The sequence below is a fragment of the Barbatula barbatula genome (genome assembly GCF_947034865.1).
Source record: "Barbatula barbatula genome assembly, chromosome: 9".
NCBI classification, from domain to species: domain Eukaryota; kingdom Metazoa; phylum Chordata; class Actinopteri; order Cypriniformes; family Nemacheilidae; genus Barbatula; species Barbatula barbatula.
In genome coordinates this window covers 2,834,649-2,854,771 of record NC_136772.1, presented here as the reverse complement: position 1 = coordinate 2,854,771, position 20,123 = coordinate 2,834,649, and the positions used below count along the sequence as shown (strand labels likewise).

Here is a 20,123-nt window from a genome sequence, read left to right as displayed (position 1 = left end):
CATGGTGCCTTGGGTGTTCTAGACCCCACTCTATGATCTGCCACTTCCTCCAGTTATCCTTTCCACTGAAACCATGCAGACCTCCAAATTGCTCTCAGATGTCAGCCCGGCGCACTATAAATTCAGTAGAGTGGCTTCTTTTCTTTTGAGCTGAATTGTTCATTAGCATTCACGAAATGCTTTAGGAATCTTCTTCAGGATAGATATGTTTTAAGGACATTGTTTCCAGGCCTAAGAAACAGGTGTGTTCTTATGGTTTTGTTTGTTTAAATGCTACGGTTCTTGTTTTTTTTCATTAAGTATGTGACTAAAAATATCTAAAAATAAATGGTCACCAAACATTCAGCTAACTAATTTAAGACATGCTATTTCTAAATGCAATCGCTGGCATCTGTGTATTGGAATACATCATGAGAAGGCTTTTAAATAAATGATCCCATGTCCTCTTTTGACTTTATAAAACTCCTCCAAAAAGATTTTGTAAATCTCAACTGATACGTAACTCTAACTTTAGAGTTTTTAAAGTTAACCCCGGTGTTTGATTTGTTTTATTACTCATTGCCTTTATCTTGCATATTTTTACCTGTAAATAAATGTTTTAATTTATTTGTAAAAATTGAACAAAAAATAGCAAATAAACATAATTTTTTTCTTTTGGCTAAATAAATGACAGACCTACATTTTATGGTGTATCATTTATCATTTATTTAGAAGGAAACAGGATGTTTTAGTGCCCCAAATTTTTTTCATGTTTTCATACTTTACCTAAAACAAATGACAAAAAATAATAATGGCCGCTTTCAAGCCATGATTTACCATTACTAGCTGAATGACTCATACAGCGTTTACTTCTTCAAAGATTATTCATGAGAAAGAACCAAACATTGTAAACGCTCAAATGAGTCATTGAATCACTTTGGGTATGTTTGGGATCAAATAAGAAGTTCTTCATGGACTTAGTCATGTTATTAATGTTACTTCGGATGAATTGGTCAATAAGGCTCCGGGAATGAGGTTTTCCGTCATCTTTAGTGATTTTTACACGTCAGCCAAACATAATTTAATCCATACATAATGCAATGCACGTCAATTTGTGCTATAGTTGTCAAAAACAAACATTTTAGTTTTCTCTCTTATGTTCGCTCACTTGTTTCCAGGTTTGTCTTTGTATTCCAAGAAATCTGCAAATGGCATTTTTAAATCAGAAACAAAAACTCAGCACAGTCTTTATAGCCAAAATACGTTCCCTTTATGAGTGACCCCTGAGATCTAAGGACTGCTCAAGATCCAACCAGAGCATTGCCTGCACCTGTGGCCAGAACCCCTTTGGTCTTTATCCTTTTGAGTGGTAAAAATAGAGGTATCTAACCATTCACATATGAACTGTCAACAGCATCTCAGCCCTTTAGCACAGGTCACAGAGCTCAATATCTGGTCAGTTTCTTTCTTCAGTGACACATACTCAAGAAACAGAGAGCTTTGACCCCCTGAACTGTGAGGACATTCAGCAGCTCGGCTTGTGAGAATTGGATATCTGCTGGAACAATTAGAGAAAGGGGTGAGAGATAAAGAGACACCGGCTTATGATGTTTCCTTATTTGTTGTCTCTCTGGATAAAATTAAAATGAATACATTTAAAAGGAAGTCGAATTAGCTGGAGAAGACTTTAAAAAAGAGTTTGGTGTGGTTAATATGATGACTTTAAATGCTGTTTACGCAGGCAACTCGCTAGGTTTTGGGAAAAAAGTGAATACCCCAAAGGTTGTCAGATTGAAATGTGGATTGTAAGGCGGTGACTGACGCTTTGCCATCTCTGCTGTGGTGTCCTTGTCCTAGCGCACAGGAGGACTGTTTATGCAAGAACATTTTATGAGCCTGATGCTTTTTCCAGACAGAGCTGAGTGATGGAAAAGGCCGGAAAATAGGGGAAAGTGTCCCATAGTTTTAATGAGAGGAAGAGTGTTTTGGAGTCAGGCATGAAAATGGATGTCTATTCCCTTTACCACTTTACAATAATAGGTGTATCTCACCTAAAAGCGGAAATCTTTGCATCATTGTTTCACCCTAATGTCATAAAGAAGATATTTTAAAGAAACAATATATGGACATAAGATTTCTCAAAATATCTCCTTTTGTGTTTCCAGAAGAAAGTTGTACAGGTTTCTCCCACATTGGTGTTACTGTTTTATCATTGGTGTCCAATTCATTTCTAATTTATAGGCATTTAACAAAAAAATGATGAGACTGTCTGAATGTATGCTGGATGCATGCAATGCAACAGTACTTTTCTCCAAAAATAATCTCTATAGTGGTTTTGTTGATGGACACCTGTTTCTCTTTTTAATGCTCGAGCACTATGTCTGTCTACAATTATTTTATTTACACATCGCTTTTGATCTATGAATTCCATGAATTGTTTTCATTGTATGTATTTTCTTTTACATCAGAGCACTTTCTTCGTTTTTGTGCATTTACCAAATGTCGCACAGGCGTCCCGTGATGCTTTGGATATGAAGGCTCGCTCTACACACTTCATGGTTTCTACACTGAACCCAATTACAGACTGAAATGTGCACCTGGAATGTAGAGGAGGGGGGTTGCTCTGATTGTTTAGACATTTTGTTTATTTGCGCAGAACGAGGCACTGATCCAGCCGGCCAAACACACACATGTAGTACAAACAAATGACTTGGACAATCAACTAGTTAACATTGCTAATGCGAAGCGAGACAATGAGACAGAATGAATTAAATTCTTATACCCGATTCTGTAACGAAAGCTATAGAAAATGCAAACACATTAAATGAAAACACATCGAGTTTGAACACACTATGAATTAATTTTCATATGTTCATTTTTGTTCATTTGCAAACTACTGTATTCGTAACGCCTTGTGTTCAAAATGCACAAACTGGCTTCAAGGATGCATTCACAATTTCCATTCTTGCTGTTTAGGCACAGTTCTGTAATATCCTGGAGCAGTCCTGTTGAATCTGTGAGCATTACCAACACATTGATGTCATTCTATGTGGAACCTGGATGACAATCCCTTTTGGAAGGACACGATGATGTCCGGCGTTACTTGGCTGCACGCCCACCAGAATTAACAGTGATTGAAATAATAGAATAATTTTCATTTTACTCAATGGTTTTTGGTCTTACACAACACCACTCTATAAACCTCTGGCATACACGTTCACCAGACCAGAGAACTTTGTAGACAAATTCAGAATGACTTGTTATGGTCTGTCTAGCTTGCTGCAACATCCAAACAGTATGGCCTATTAGCAAGAAAGATAACTGAGATTTTAAAATGACTGTGTCTCAAATATTTACAAAGCATACTTTGAATAGCATAATGTGGCAACCTTATTAAGCGATGCAAAAACTGCAAATGTAAAGAGTAAACAAAAACATTGCGCTGTGGCCTTGGTTATCCCTTGAGCCGAGTTCAAAAGCATTAAACCACCCGGTTTGATAAAACTAATTGTAGTAAATTGTGTAGCGGTAAACAGCGTGGAACGATCAACAGACATCACCATCTAATGTCTTTTAAACACAGCAGAGCATGTCTGACATGTGATTGAAGCAGTGTTATCAGATTTAAAGGGTTGCCTTCTGCGTTTTGGGGAACTGTAGTGGAACACCATTATTTCAGCACAAGAGTTGTTTTCTGGTAACGAAACGCTCCAATAACCCAAACGCAGCCTATGACTGCATTCTTATCTTGTAAATTTTCACTATAAATACAAAAATATAATTGATAGGATTCATGGCACAAGTAGGCATACCGTTTGATGGGCCTCTAAAATGGACAGATTTAAAAAAAAGATGAGGGTTTTGGTATTAAGTTTATCTACATGTTTAATTTGATTTGCCTGTAATGTTGCTGTTTTATAAGAATTAATAAACAATAAATGTTCCCAAATACAAAAACTAAGCATACTTAACAGACCTATAGCATATATACACATACAGTATATATATATATATATATATATATATATATATTTATGTAACATTAATTACAGTGCATACCTGTTTACACCTTTCCCTGCACCTTCACCCTTATCTTATTTTATCCAATCCTGTAGTCTTGATAGGGATGTGGGTCTTCGGAGCTCAAGTCGAGTCTCGTTCCAGCCTATCTTTTGGTTTACGGTGCTAGACTGGACTAGTTAAACACACATTTATGTATCTGTCAGACGCTTTTGAATATCACTGCATTCAAGCAATAAATTGTTCCATGTGTATGTTTCCTGAAGGGGAATCGAAGCCAAATTTTGCGCTTTCCGCACGATGTTATAACAAATGAGATGTAGAAACGATGTGGTGTTAAATGTGTGTGTATTTTTTAAAGTTGTCTTTTCGGTGATCTTTAATAGGCCTATTTTAAACGAATTTAACATTCTTATGCATGACATTATAGTAAACTCGTTCTATAATATTTGACAGTCACTATCCACTATGCATCATCACGATTGTGTCGCTTTATGTGTAGCTTGATCGATCGTGACTTACGCTTTTCGTTGTACATTTAAAATATCAAACTAATTAAAATTTAGATAATAATCAAATAAAAAAAGTGTATCCTGAAGAAAGAACAAAAACAACTAGGAGACTTAAAAACACTCAAATGAACGGTAAGCAGATGGTTTCGTGCATCATGTTCTCCGTACAGTCCTGGTGGAAGTGCTCTGACTCCTAATCCAGTATCCTGTTTTAAATCAATACAGATTTTCTTTCTGGGTTGGCCTTTATTTCAATTTTGAACGAATGTTTGTCGATGTACAGGCTCTCTAAATGTCTCTATGGTCTTTCCAAGTAGTTGAGTGTATTGTTCTGATGTGCAGGGTCTCTGGATTTGACAGTCGTATTCTTTCGCGTAAAGCTGTCTGCTGTCTGCAGAGCAGAAGGTTCTGACAAGCCTTTCTTCAGTAGCCACTTTACATCCAATATTTGATCCAATGTTTTACAAGACTGTAGCCTATTACGGACCGCTTCTTTTCAAAAGATAAACAAAAACTGAAAACTATAGGCTTGTATAATGAAAAATAATGAATTATTTCTAAGAGGAAATGTTTTTGTATGCCTTGCCTTTTCCATTATTTATGAGATTAAACGAAAAAGTAATTATTGAAATTTGGCTTCCTACACTAGGTGTGCCTGGTCACCGTCATTTTTCCGATTCTTGAAGGGTCAATATGTCAATTGGAGACGATGATAATAATAATAAAATGCATTTGTTGTTGTTTTTAAAAATAATTTAATTGTTATATTCTTGTTGGAAATATTTGTAATGTGATTTTCACATAAATTAAAAACAGAAAAGAAAATACGTCACGTTTTTAAATAGATAATACATTCGATAAGATATAGGGCTTGCTCAATCCAATTTTTATAAAGAGAATAAAGTAGTTTGCTTTAATAACAAACGAATAAATAAATAAATATGTAATTGTAGGCGTATATATTGTATATTGATATGTCGCATTTTACGTCAACGTGTGAAAACATGGAACAAAAAATCAAAGCGTATAAAATAAATCGGCAAATTTCCCCGTGATGCATTTAATCCAATCATTTTAACATCGAAATGTCTTTGAAATCATCACGGTTTAGACACATTGCACTTTGACCCTGAGAACATATAGGCTAAATTCAACATGGCTGACGGATGTACTTGCGATGGAAAGACGTGTAGATCTCAATCTATTTCAGAAAAACATAAAGATATTGTTTTTTTCGTGATTTGATCATGCGTTGGTCTTGTGCAAGGCCGAGGGTGAGACAGGTGGTTAGACTTTGACCACCCATATGTTCCTTAACTCACAATGTAATTGCAAGCAAATACTTGAGGACAATATTAGAAGGCTCCTTAAACCGAGTAACGGCTTGAGATAACTTTATGATTGGACACGTTTTCTGAGCATCAACTGATGTCGTCTAGTGCCTTTCAAATGGCAGTGAGAGAATCATTAGGAGGAGGCACGCGTCCTAATGAGCTCCTTTTCAAACCTGTTGAATAGAAACAAGCACCCCGCGGCGAGACCCGGAGCTATTTAATCCCCGAGACGCACTCCAAAGCCAGAAAATATAAGGCTGACCAATTTTACGGACAGTTACAGCTGAGTCCTCTAACTTCTATACACGCTCGTTTCTCTAGTGTCTTCTTAAGATGGAGGACCTGTTTTTCGATTTCGACCAAGATGCTTCCACAGATTATGCCTTCTGGGGGCAAATGGACCCCAACTTCCAATTCCAGACCCAGCTAGACACGCTTCTTTTTGACTGCGGCGCAATGACCGGCCAGTTGTCGCCCTGGTCCTCTTTCGGGTGTCAGTCTGCGTTCCCAGAAGCGCAGCTGACCTACGCGGATTTGGACTCGCCGCAGTTGGAGGCCGGTGCTGAAGTGGACAGCTCCTTGGTGGACGAGCCCCACGAGATCAACGCGCGCAGACAGCAGCATCATCCATTGACGTCTTATCACCCGTACAAGGTGCAGCGACACGCCGCCAACATCCGGGAGAGAAAGAGGATGCTGAGCATCAACTCGGCATTTGAGGAACTGCGCTGCCACGTGCCTACGTTTCCCTACGAGAAACGGCTCTCTAAAATAGACACGTTAAGATTGGCCATCGCTTACATCGCCCTGCTCAGAGAAATCCTGATGTCGGGCTGCGACCCCAAATCATACGTCGATGAATGTATGAAAAATGGATATAAGAATCACACCAATGCAATCTGGAATACAAGTGGTGAGATAACAGTCAGTCATATCTGTACACTTTACCCACACGTTTTCGTTACAAATGATAATACATACTAGTTAAATCAGTATGTGTAATTTATGATAAAATGTTAGAATTTAAAGTATGCCTTTGTAAGGACAGCATGCCCCCGTGATGGCCTACAAGAGCTGCCAGGATTCATGTCATCTCAGGATGTTCATTCCTAAATAAATGCTGTGTTCTAGTGAAAGCAAGAAAAACGACATTCTTGTCACAACGGCCAGTGTTTTTTACTTTTAGACCCAAATCAATTATTGCTATTGGTGTATATAATCGAGATACACCCTGGGAGTGACATTTGCCGTGAGCCTCCGTTAAAAGATAAAAATGATTAACAAATTCGTCCGACCGAATAATGAAATATGTATTTGAAGCTATTAACTTGGAATGAACACCTATTGTGTTATTGTTCCTGTATGACACATCGCTTTATTTCTCCCTGAAGTCTCTGTAATTCGCTTTGGATAAAAGCGTCTGCTAAATGACTAAGTGTAAATATTTAACCAATTTATTCGATGCATCGTTCGATCCATTTAAAAAAATCATTTTTTAATGAAACAACATTTTAAATAAATGACAGAAAACACGTTTGTACCTTTAAAAATATTTCAGTCATGGGTTTTAGGTTCAGTAATGGACAATTTTGTTTTGGCTTTCTTCATGCGTTTATTAGGAGGATAGCAAAAACATTCTCAGCAGGGCTTATATGTCACTCAAACAGGCGTTCTTTTACATACTTAAACAGTTCATATTGTTTATATTTGCTGTGCACTTTATTCCCAGCTGTCCGATCGCGTTTCAAACACTTCGTTAAGATTCCTTCTTCTCAAGAGGGAGTATTTTAATGAATAAGTGTGCCTTTGTTAGCCTTAAACCAGCGACTTGTTAAACGGTCATTAAAATGTATCTAAAGACTCGTGTTTGCTCTGCTTTTGTGTCGTATAACTCCAGATCTGACAGCTCGGCTCTCTTGGATAAAGTGGGATTAACTGCGCTCTGAAGCTGGAGGAGAGATGCTGCGCTCTCGTCTTTCTCACGCTCCTCTTCAATGGTTCCATGGCACACGGCTCTTCAGCATCTGCAGGCTTCTCACCGTGTCTTGCTCTCCTGGCACTCGTGACACTTTTTATATTCTAATTTGTTGTGGCTTGTAGAATCAGGCCGTCCTTTGCTCATCCAGACGCGTGTTGTGTGCGGTGAATGAAGCCTCATCAGCATAATGACGTGCACTTGTCTCTGTGTGTGCCATGAGAAAATGGCAAAAGCTCGGATTTTTTCCATGTGTTTCGCTCTTGAGAGCAAATCGAAGGGGTGGAGACTGGCAAAGTGCCTGGCAGGCGCGCGTTCACATTTTACTTTACCTTTATTTATGTCGCATTTATTTCATTTTATTTATTTTAAATATTTTTGTTCGTTTTTACGTTGTATGCATGATAGAATTTTATGCTTATTTAATGTACATATTTAAAAGAGATTCTTAATGTTACTTTAGATTTTTTTACTGCCTGGAAACAAATAAAATAAACGTGTTTTCAGAATCAGAAAGAGCTTTATTGCCAAGTATGCTTGCACAAGCTTCCAGTACAACAACACACAGACCAAAAATAGGCAAATAAATAAGTGTATAAAATAGTGCTAAAGTGTAGTGCGTTTCATGTTCAAATGCAAACGTGTGTACATTTATCTCTGCGTTAAGAAACACTGGTAACATTGAATTTGCTTCACAGAAGTCCCTTACCGAAGGGCCACATTTGTTTTGACCATTTCCCCTTTTTTAAAGCCTCCCAGGGGACATTCACATTGTGCAATTAGAAGCAAGAAAACGCACAACAGATTATTTAAGTATGAGAAAAATCTAGCAGGGGTAAGCTACCCAGAACGCATTTACCTTTCAGGTAAGGTGCGTGAAATAAGTCTCTCTGTCACGTGCGAGTGCAATTTATCGACTGCTGTGTCTTTCGGTGGATATAATTAAATTGGAGCATTTTGTGCTATGGCAAGCTATAATAGGCCTAATCGTAATCTATCTGACAGATTTCAGCCCCGATACACTAATGGACAACCTGACCAGCTGGTTACAGTTGCTAAGGGGTGGTCCTGTGCGGTCATAAGATGAATTCTGATATAACACAAATCCTCTATACCACTTTACGCAGGGCTACGTCACCGTTTGACTTCACGGCCTTAAGTTCAATACATTTTTAAAGCATGAGTGTTGCAGTAAGAGTCTTTGGAGATTGGTACTGACTTCATTTATGCATTTGGCTGACTTCATCCAGGGCGATGTTCTTACCAGAGCTCGAGCTTCATCTCTGGAGGATGCAACAGGTGTGTGTGACGACTCCCTGTATGAGCTCCGGCCATTCATCTCCATAACACAATGCAATACCAGGGGCTTCAATTACAGCCAGAATTTCTCTTTTTATGAAATGTTGTCTGACCCAGAAAACTTGTGTTTTAATGCTCCTTGCTGTCAGACCAATCTAGAGTTCAAAGGCCTCGTTTATAAAACGTGCGTACGCGCAGATTTCTGTGCGTATACGCAACGTTCTAGGTAGCTTTTTCTGGCCAAGGGCTCCGTAAAGAATGAGGCAGCAGGATTTGACTTTTAAATGTATAAAATTAAGATGCATTTTAGCCTCTATGCTGCATTTTGGATAAATCTTTAGTAACATGAATGTACTTAATATGTCAAATGCTAGATTAAATCCACACGTTATTTCGGTGTGGGCAATATCATAAATCGGAGACTGTATTTTTAGACATGCTGTTGATTTCACTTAGCTGGTGTCTCCGGGAAGAAAAATTCGCTTGATCTTTACTGATAATTTTTTCTTTAAAACATTTCACATTTTCTCACTTTGCCTGGTGGACTTTAGTATTTTCACGTAAGGATGCAATGCAGTTTCGTTGTCGTCTCCCTCTAGTGGTTGGACGTTTTTCCATTTTGAAGACATTCTCATATTTCAGCGCACTATTTAGAGACATCATACGTTATTTGTACGTTGATCTCATAAAAAAAAGTGTAAAACCAAATCTTATCCACATTTTATCCTATTTTTATTTCATTAGGCATATGAACAACAAAACGGAACTATATAGCTTCTGCAGGTCTGTTGTGCAGACAAAGCGGGTGTTCGTTAGACCTTTACAAAAAAAAACATGAAATATTTGATTTATAACTTTAATAATAAAAAGAATAATAACAATTTAAAAATTTGACACATTTCGTTTTTAAAGGTTCTGAGTTGGGCTGCATGGTATAGATCCTTTAACCTTTTGTTACAAACATATAGGCTACAGTACATACCAAACTAGTGTTTGGAAAATAGAGGAACAACTTTACTTTAATGAAGAGCTAAGTGCTCAGAAATACTCAGTGGAACATGGATGCAGGACTATTGCTTTATATCAGCAACGAAACCGAGCAAAAATCACAGGAGCCCAATAAACACAAGTATCCTGGAAACTTCATGATGTCCTGCCTTGTTTATTTTAGCTGTGGGGTTTGTTTGTTGTCTCAGCATCCAGCCTAAGTTGATCGTCACACTTGTGTGAGGAGGGGTGAAGTGTCCTCCAGGCAGGTGTGTTTATTGTGCATCATACTTCTCTAAACATCATGACATCACTTCCTCTGACAACAGGCGTGCAAAAGAACAGAATAAATATTCATTTTCAAAACGGCCTATGTTCAAGAAATGAAGGATAAATGTAAGTAGGATAAAACACATTTAAACACAGGTATTGTTTAGATGGCCACTACTTTCATCCATGTTACAGTGATCAAAACCATCAACTTTGCAAATCTTTGAGGACACCAACACAGTTTAATTCTCAGGATCTGTGTCCACAATGCAGAAGGAACGTTCATTCACACAGCACTCCTTAGATACGAAGATGCTTGAGTAATTGATCTCCGTGTGCATGTACACCAGGGTCCCTCTGCAGATCGCTGTGGAACACATTTTAAATGATCCACCTGCTTTACCCATTAGCGTGGGCCTCTCAAGGCCTCGGCCCATACACACCAAGATAGTGACAGAGATCTGGTAAGTGGGGAGATACATTTTTCCCTAAATACATTTTGGAAATGTCAAGGTTTCATTACCACAGAGGCATATGATCCATTTTAAAAATACCTTTAGGATTAAGAGCCAAACCACTTTAGCTTTCAGCAAATCAATGGAACATTCCCAAGTGTTCTAGCCTGTGTTTATACAGTATTGTGAGCAACAAAACGAATTGCTATTTGTTTATAAATTAATTAAATTAATTAATGGAAAATTCTATAAAATCGTATAGCTAACTGTAAAAATAATGTGCACAGTTATTCATGTTAAAATGTTTCTTTCTGTTACTTTAACAGCTAAAAAAATAAGATTAGTTATGCAAAATATAATTTACAATTAATATAATTTAAATATAAGTAACTTGTGAAGCCAGTTTGATTTAACTTTAAACTCTAGATTGTTTAAAAGTGTGGTTTTCAATACCAAAAGAATAGGCATGAATATTTATATGAATAAACTGTGGCAAGGAATAAAAGAGAATTCGTGCTCGGTTTGGCGACCTTGTTATTAGCAAATTAAATTGAATTTTTATACATGATGTGCTTAAACAACAATAATGGATTGTTACTATTTGTAGGCTTTGTGCGTTTGTTGAGTGAAATGTCATCTGTGCGCAAACACATGGTGAAAATATGTCATTAAGAAAGAACAGAAAACTTGGCTATATTTGGATGTTGCATTAGTAAACATCACAGCTGGCATCTGTAAATGGATTACATACCTTTATGTTCCAGTCAAATCAGCACAGAACACAGTGACGACACTGCAGATGCAGTTTTTTTTGTTGTTGATTGCTTTTGTCATTGCTTTTTGTTGATTCTTTGTATTTGCATGTAACGCATCAAAAAGTCACTTAAAGGTATACGAAGTGAAGAAGCTGTAAGAAATGTCAGTTTACTGTAAATGTACTTCTTGTGTTTACATCACTAATCACTCAGACTTTTCACTTAGACTAATCAACAGTGCAAACAGACCATGTTTGTCCAAGTTCAGAGCCCCTCGACCGGCCACCTGTGCCCACACACCCCTGTGAACCTGAGGCTAACCTTAGCAGCAACATCACAACTGCACCTCCCATTCATCTGCACTGTTTGTGTGTGTTTGTTGGGGTGAAGGAGAAGTTTTAGCCCAACAGACGTTTTTAGCCCAACTGTCTATTCCAATCATTATTACATACGAAGCCTATTACAATGTGCTTAAAATCTATATTATGGTCTGAAGAATGCACATCTTCTGGCAGAAACGTCTTCTGTTGAAACAAACAGTGAGATACAGATCAGGTCTTGTGATGGATCAAAGTTGGCAGAAATGTCTTTGAGATGGACATGAAGTTTTGTTTACTCTGGAATTCTGCATCGTTATAAAAAACACGTGCAACACAACACGCATCTTGGCGCATATCGAATGCGAAGCTATTTTCGAAAACAGCTACTAAAACAAAGCAGCGCTTGCCTGTCAGAGTCCCGGCCGTTGCGTTTGATGGACGTGCTTTGCTTCATTTGGTTTTCCTCAGCTGAAATCAAAGCCAGTGGTCTCGAGCACCAGACACCCCGGACCGAGGCCACGGCAGAGAACCTGTGCTGAAACAGGAAAAAACCTGCATCATATTAAAACAAACCTAAATGCTTCAAGCTGCTACACACTCTCTAATGAAACATTTATGAAGGACCTCTAATGCAATTTTAGAAACACCTTGTCACGGGGGTTCCTTGAAAATGTAGTCATATGGATGAATGAGAAACCAAACTGCTTTGGAGTGCGAGTTAATGCCGCGGGGCTGCAGCGTTCAACCTCGTATAAGAAACAGTTCACGTTTAATGGTGAGTTTTAACATTCTTGAACTGGATCAGGTGTGGGTATTATAAATAATATTGATTGTATAATTCTGTGGTCAGTATTTAATTAAGCATTGTTGGTAAACAACACAATAATATATGGAAACGCATCACTTAACAAAATATTAATCATGTTGTTCATTTGGTTGAGCGTTGCATTAGCGGTCCTGGATTGAGCGTTGCACAAAGGTCCTGGATTGGAGTCTTAACTCCAAGGAACACAAATTCTGATAAGAAATATTTAGAATGGATGCACTGTAAGTTGCTTTGGATAAAAGCATCTACCAAAATGTATAAATGTAACATAAATGCAAATTTGCATACAAAAGATGTTGGACCATTCTTTATACCTAACTTTATTAAGCCATTTTTGCAATGACCTTTAACCTAGCGTGCATTTTACTAAATCCCTTTAACTGTAGACGTTTTTATGCATTGTATTTTCCTCACAGTGTGTCTTCGCTCCCAAAAAAGCTTTAAACCCAATGCATTTTCAACATCTCAGGGATACTGTACTTACACAGACTTCATGATTCAGCAAGTGCCAAAATGCAGGTCATACATACAAACACCACTGTTTACTACACGTTTGCACTCTTAGCTCACCAAGGCATGCCAGCTTCACAGCATATCCACATAGTGAAGAACAAGGCATCTGTTGATCTTCAGCTACTTGCTGAAAAGATAAAGGTGATCATGTGTGGCATATAGAAAAACAGCAAACTGCCATCTGCAACGATCAACTTAGAGATTATGTTCATTGTCATTGAGGGCCAGGAAACCAATAAGTAATTTCCAGTAACACCCATAATAATATTAAGACTAAAAGAGTCTGAACTGATATAAATGGAAAACAGCTGGACATGTTCCCCAGCAGGGCATCTTTTCTTCATCTTGGCACTACATACATTCTCACTGGGTTGGCAAACACAGACGGATGTATAGACATTGAGTGATGTGTGCCATAACCGAATGGAGGAAACGCTTAAATATATTGGGTTCATCTTTAAGTAAAAATAACAAATATTATATGATCCTCTATAGACAGTAAAGAGATCAAATGAAAAGCAAGAGCAGATTTTTGCTCAGGTTTCTTCTTTTGAGAAACGCATATCACAAGTATCTTTTGGAAAAGTCGTCAAAGAGTCAAAGGTTTCTCATGAAAATCTTCCAATGCGACATAAATTGTATATACTTTATGTCTGTATGTTGTGTTCTCTCATTCTTGCCTAGTTTTAATCTTCGTGTCTTGGAGTTTCTGGGTTTCAGTCCTCTCAAAAAAAACACTCAAAAAGTGGTTCCGAGCCAAGAACCCCTATAAATAGCACTATTGTACAAGACCACCAGGTTGTCTTCCGTGTGCTTTTTGCCTTATTTGTTTTAGAATCAGCCGCTGCAAACATCTGCAGGTTGATGTGACGGGCTGCTGCAGAAAATACTTCACCTTATTAAAAAGCTCCGGACCATGTGGAGCTGATTTGGATGTGTCGAAGAGATATAAACATGTCAGCTTAGCGGAGTGAAATACAGCCCACCACATCTTTGATCTGATGTAGGTCGTCTCCAGAATCTGTCTGCTGCTTCAGATGGTTCCAGACCTGGGGACTTTGCAGAAATGTGTACGGTATTATGGAATATATACTCTATATATACACCTGTATAGAGCTTTTGGTCTGCAGAGACTCCGCTGTGATGCTGGGCCATATGGAGACTATCTAAAGCAGAAGCATTGATGGAACGGTTCAGGCCACGGGGAAACAGTCTTCAAAGTCGGGGTACATGTCAACGTCTCTCTTATCCTTTCACTATGAATTACAGTCTGAGTGAAATTCATTCTTGCCAAAATCACCTGCTCCTGCGTTCTTTTGAAAAAATATTCAGACACGTACGCTCAGTGAAGACTTTCAGAGTGGATAAAAGAGATATTTGTGAAATCAGCACACTTGCGCTTCTACACGTGGATGTATATTCGGATATTCACATGTCACATTGTGTATATGAATGGTGTAAAAAGAACTAAGATCGATCAGTAAGACACATCCGACAGCTTTCTGTGTTTCAGTTTTGAGAGATGTTGTAGCGTGCAAAATAATAATCTTTGATGAGGAAGCAGCCATAATTCATTATACTGAAGAGCTGAATCCATAACACATCCCGTATTGAAAGCCTTTCTGAACGTCCACGTGTAATCAAAACGGACATCAAGATCATCCGAGCGTCCTCAAGGCTATTCCTGCTGGACTCCTACCAGGTGTCAGTCACCCGTTCACATGTGGATCACATACATAACTCGAAGGGAAACAAATCTCCGCTGTGAAATAAGGCATAATTTACTATTGAAAAGCCTACAAATCTGACCAAACTGCAGCCTTATACAAAACATCCCAAAGTCTCTTTTGAACACTGGACAATGGTAAAAGAAATCTGACATGCATTATTATTGTCTTATTCAAAGAGAAAGTCCAGGCCAACCATTCGAATGTACATGTAAGCGAGAAAGCCTCTAAAGCTTTGCCAAAAGTTCTTCACAACAGGCTGAATTGTACATGTGTTTAGGGTATTGTGAAACCTTGGACTTATTCTGGAAAACAAAAGGGAGAGATCTTTCATCTGACTTGAAAGGATACCGCGAAGAAACGACTGCATCGAGATTCATCTACTGTGCGCCACACCAAAAAGAGGCGAGAGACCTTTTGTGCCATCTGTATAGCAATAAAGACACTATGATGGATATCACGCAGGTCAAAAGGCATGAACATATGTCGAAATAAGTTTAAAGCGGCACTTATGTGTTAACTCGTATGTTAAGTTTCAAATAACAATAACATCAATTACTAAACGTACAGCTTTCAAAACCCTGTTAGAGAAAAGGCCATTGTTACATCATTTTAAAGCATAATGGTGATCTGTTAAACTACTAGGTTTTGAATCAAAAAGTCCAATTGCAAAATTATTTTTTTTCTCTTGCAAACATGTTAGTTACAAAACACCAGTTCAAAACTGCATTCATTCATTTTTGTGGATTTCTAAGCACTAAACATGAATTCCAACATGAAGCTTCTGGAATAACGTTACAACAATAAAACCATGGCATAAATCAGTCGGTTAAACTACTGCCAGGACAAAGGTAGATTTGATAAATGTAAATTATACAGCGAAATGAACGTATTGATTTTTATTTGTGAGATAGTGTGGATATTTTGCATGGGCTGTTTCATTGCATTGTAGAACGGTTTGAAATTTTGTTGAAACTTATACAATACATTTGCAGAAAAATGTGTCTAAAACATTAACGTGTGTTCGCACAGGAATTTTCACTGCTGAGAAATAATTGCGGAAATGTTTAATGTAGCCAAGACAGCCAGCCTCCAGCTTACACAGAACTTGACCTACAAAAATAAACCTACGATGATAAATATTTCCATAGGTAAAAGAAAGTGTGACAACAAGTCCCGGTCTGTCCCATAACAACTCATTCACAAAAACAAACCCAACTGCGGCACTTTCAAAGCATATAATAGGAGCCACGTGCGCGATGCAATGCGTAAAGTACAAGACGTCATGCGCATAGGCTCATTTTGAGATCATTTTGTGACATCCACAGAAAAACGTAAAATATCATTTTCCAGCTTAAGACGCAAAGACTTTTATAGATATATTTTTTCTATTAATTCCTTTAATTTTCATTGAAATGTCAAATAATGCAGTTTGTGTATCTTATCATTTGAATTTAAAAATGCATTTTCTTAAATCACCTCTTGTCATAATTGTCCCTAATGCAAAACAGACGAGACAGAAAATTAAAACCTTGTCTGAAACCGCAATGTAAGAGTATTAATATAAAAATGGTGCATAATCTGAGTGACAGAGCGAGCGGAGAAATACAGTGTAATTTAAAACTGGTCCTCCCTGTTTATTAGTCAACCAATCATAGTTCAGCGCGTCCTCCCCCTCCATCCAGACTAGTATTTAGTATCAGAGACTAGCATAAAGTTTCCCAAAAAATTAGGAAAAAACTTCCTGCGGGCGGAAAACTGTGCCAAGCTCGAGTTTTGGAAGCAGAGTCGCAGTCTAAAACGAGACGGAGCAGCGCAGGGCTTCAGGAGGACGAAACACAAAACGCAAAGCAACCAAACTCTTTCTTGCCCGTCGGATATAACTTTCCAACCACGGATTCGAAGGTGGAGAACGCGTTTCCTCTATCCTTGCATTTCTTTAAACAAGAAATGGAAGAGAGCTCCAGTTCTCCCGTCTCCCCAGTGGATAGCCTGGTGACCAGCGAGGAGGAGCTGGACAGACAGCAGCAGAAAAGGTTTGGGAAGAGAAGGAGACACAGTAAAAAGTCGGACAGCAGCAGTCCCAGTTCAGCGACCAAACGGAACAAAAAGCCCAGTCCGAGCAGCACTCAGTCCTACGAAGAGCTGCAGAACCAGAGAGTGCTCGCCAACGTCCGGGAACGGCAAAGGACTCAGTCTCTCAACGATGCGTTCTCGTCTTTGCGCAAAATCATCCCCACGCTCCCCTCGGATAAACTCAGCAAGATACAGACGCTCAAGCTCGCCTCCAGGTACATTGATTTCCTCTATCAGGTGCTGCAGAGCGACGAGATGGACAACAAGATGTCGAGCTGTAGCTACGTCGCGCACGAGAGACTCAGTTACGCGTTCTCGGTGTGGAGGATGGAGGGCGCGTGGTCGATGTCTGCGTCCCACTAGCAGCGAGAGCCGGACATACGATGCCAAACGGGTGGGTATGGCTGTGATGGCTGTTTGGGGCAAAAGACGTGTTTCAACGTTGCTTTGTCGAGGTATAGCTCTTTGTGGATATGTTACAGTAGCTTTTAACGAAATTCTGATGGACCTCGAGGACCACTGCGGCTGACAGTTCAGTTCACTGGAATGCAGCACTACATCCAGGATTTTTAAGTATAATACAGTATAATACTATAAAGCAAAGATAATATAAAAGTACACATTTTATTTGATCATAATAGTGTTTGATTTTTTAAAAAGAAAAGGCCAAACAATAGTCCTATTGCAAGTTTTTTTTTTACTTTTCTTAATATACTATTTCGTATATGGAGTCAATATTTATAATTTATTATTATCATTACTCTTATCCTTGTTATAATGCCACACCCCCAACTATTTTGTATCAGAAATTGGTTGTACATGTGGTGTTAACAGAAAATATGAATGATTTCATATTTTGTCTATTAATATTCTGAATACAGTGAAATAAATCTTCAATAAAAGAAAACACTCACTGTAGATTAAAGGGAAACGATAGATGAAGTAAATGAATGTGCATCTCTATAATTTGAGAAATTCTCTGATAGAATTGTCTAAAAGCAAGCAATGTCCAAATAGCAAGAATATTGCATTAACAAGAAATCAAATTCTCATTTTTTTTCTTTTTAAGTTAATGTCAGGCTGGGTAAAACATTTCCGACTATTATCCAGTACAAACAAACATTAACATTTACTGTACGCCAGCAGTCCCCAGGTCTTCTGAAATGAATAACGACCCGAGCGTGAGAAGCTCACGGGTCATTTATATTCAGAGTGGAACATTTTCCCTCTCGTGAGCCACAGGAATAAAATCTCAAAATAGTATATCCGCACAGATTTCATATGGTTATAAAGATACATTTTATCATGTTAAAGGGTTCGTTTATAATGTCTTTGCAATTCGACTGCGCATTCGTAAATATTAGGCAACAAAACATGCAGAACTTAAGCTGACGGTTTCTATACGAAAGTTGGATTTTCCAAAAACGTTCAAGAAAACCCTGCCCTTTTGGTAAGCTGTACCATGTTTATGCTTGTGAAATAACTGCAAAGAGACCACTGAAACCAGAAGCCTCTTTAATTGCAAGTTTTACGCCTTAAATGTATTCATATGTGAATATTTATTATTATGACGGAATTCTGCATTTCATGTAGATCATATTTAATGTCTAAGATAAAAATCTCAAACAGTTTAAAGGCCAAATCTGTGGTATATAAGAACAGAGTGTGTCAACTGAACCTTCATTGGTCTAGCGTACATTATAGGCCTCTTCAAATAATCCGTAAATGATTTTTTCAAATAAATTGAAACAAAAGCAGTACGAGAGATTTATTGGAGTATATATATAGTATAGTGTGTTGCATTTACTGATATTAAATGGTTGTATACAGTAAAGCTGTGGGAAAGGTGGTCTCCTTTATAGCCAGCTATCCAAAATGGTTACAATCAAAAAATGTATGTTCTTTTAACTTATTTGGCTAAATAAATCTGTGTTTCTGAAAAATAAGAAGACAGACAGGTGTACGGCTTTGAATTTCAAACCATACAACCTTCTTTAAAACGCAGTTATTTTCCAGTGACGTAATTCCACCCAGGGATTTGTGTAAGATGTTTGAACCAAGCCTTTTCCTGTGCAAGCATGTGCTCCCACTCAGAATTAAATAATGGGATCATTAATAGCTTCCCATTTCTCCACATTTTAAAGAAAACCTGTGCGTTTAACCACGGGCAAAGCCTAAAGTTTCAGTTTTACAGATTCTGACACGCGGGCTCCATTTTAAGTGTTTTTTATTCATTTCGTTTACATCTTTTAAACTAAAATTTTGTTTTTTCTTTCACAGACTGTTTACTTCCACTAATTTTGAAGACACCAAAGGATTTATTGACGAACCTCTAAACCTCAATGGCCAAAGAACATTCAGCGATCACACCTACAAACACCCCCAAGGACCAAATGAAGGACAGAATAAAAGGAACTTTTATATCCTTATACTAAGACAGAAAAATAGATGACGTCTCCATGTGTCAAAAACATACATGTATCTTTTCACAAGTTATTCCTAAATGTCGCCATGGTGAGTGCAGGCCATTTGAAACTATATTTTGTTTTTGTTTCCGAACAGAAGAGTTTATATATATATAGTAACAAAACGTGTTTAAGTGTACATAGGCTACCTGTGAGTATTGTCAGCTAAGGGACCAATGCAATTTAGAGCAGTAGTTTCTTGAAGTACGCTGCATGGATTAAGGCATTTATTTGATCTTTCCTATGCAACTTTTTCAAATTCTGTCCATTGTACATTTTGCTTATTTATTAAAAACATATTTTTGAACATTTTGGCTTAATGTTTTGATTTCTTTGTTCACATAATGTAATGAGGGATCATTGCAATACAATAGCTCGCTGGTATTATCTGAGGATTTGTAATTCATTAAAAACAGCATTGGTTACAAAAAGAAAACATGTTAAAACAGTGAAGGTTCATTAAAGCTGAAGAGAAAGTCCAGGCAGTTTTACCTCAAAGCTTATAAAATGTTTGTCCTTTTTAATAAGGAGAAATCACTGACTCCAGACGAATTCTTCAACAACCCCAGATAACCACACAGAGGCTTAACAAACCGGATTTCTTTCTTTG

At 37.9% G+C, this 20,123-nt stretch overlaps 2 protein-coding genes across 2 annotated transcripts; both read left to right on the top strand.

Annotated features, from left to right (window-relative positions):
- Positions 1–6,178: 6,178 nt before the first annotated feature.
- LOC306898945 (uncharacterized protein) lies at positions 6,179–7,780 on the top strand (the record flags this gene model as incomplete). The annotated part of the gene is made up of 2 exons (XM_079464853.1): positions 6,179–6,758; positions 7,743–7,780. The coding sequence occupies 2 exons, from the start codon at positions 6,179–6,181 to the stop codon at positions 7,778–7,780; spliced, it is 618 nt and encodes a 205-aa protein (XP_079320979.1).
- An 8,921-nt stretch (positions 7,781–16,701) lies between these two features.
- On the top strand, positions 16,702–19,818 carry twist2. The gene is made up of 2 exons (XM_079464110.1): positions 16,702–17,442; positions 19,329–19,818. Exon 1 carries the CDS (start codon positions 16,923–16,925, stop codon positions 17,409–17,411), a length of 489 nt encoding a protein of 162 aa, XP_079320236.1. The 5' UTR covers positions 16,702–16,922; the 3' UTR covers positions 17,412–17,442; positions 19,329–19,818.
- Positions 19,819–20,123: the final 305 nt, after the last annotated feature.

Excerpts from the sequence above, each read along its gene's own strand:
- twist2 (XM_079464110.1), top strand. The coding sequence starts at position 16,923 with ATGGAAGAGAGCTCCAGTTCTCCCGTCTCCCCAGTGGATAGCCTGGTG.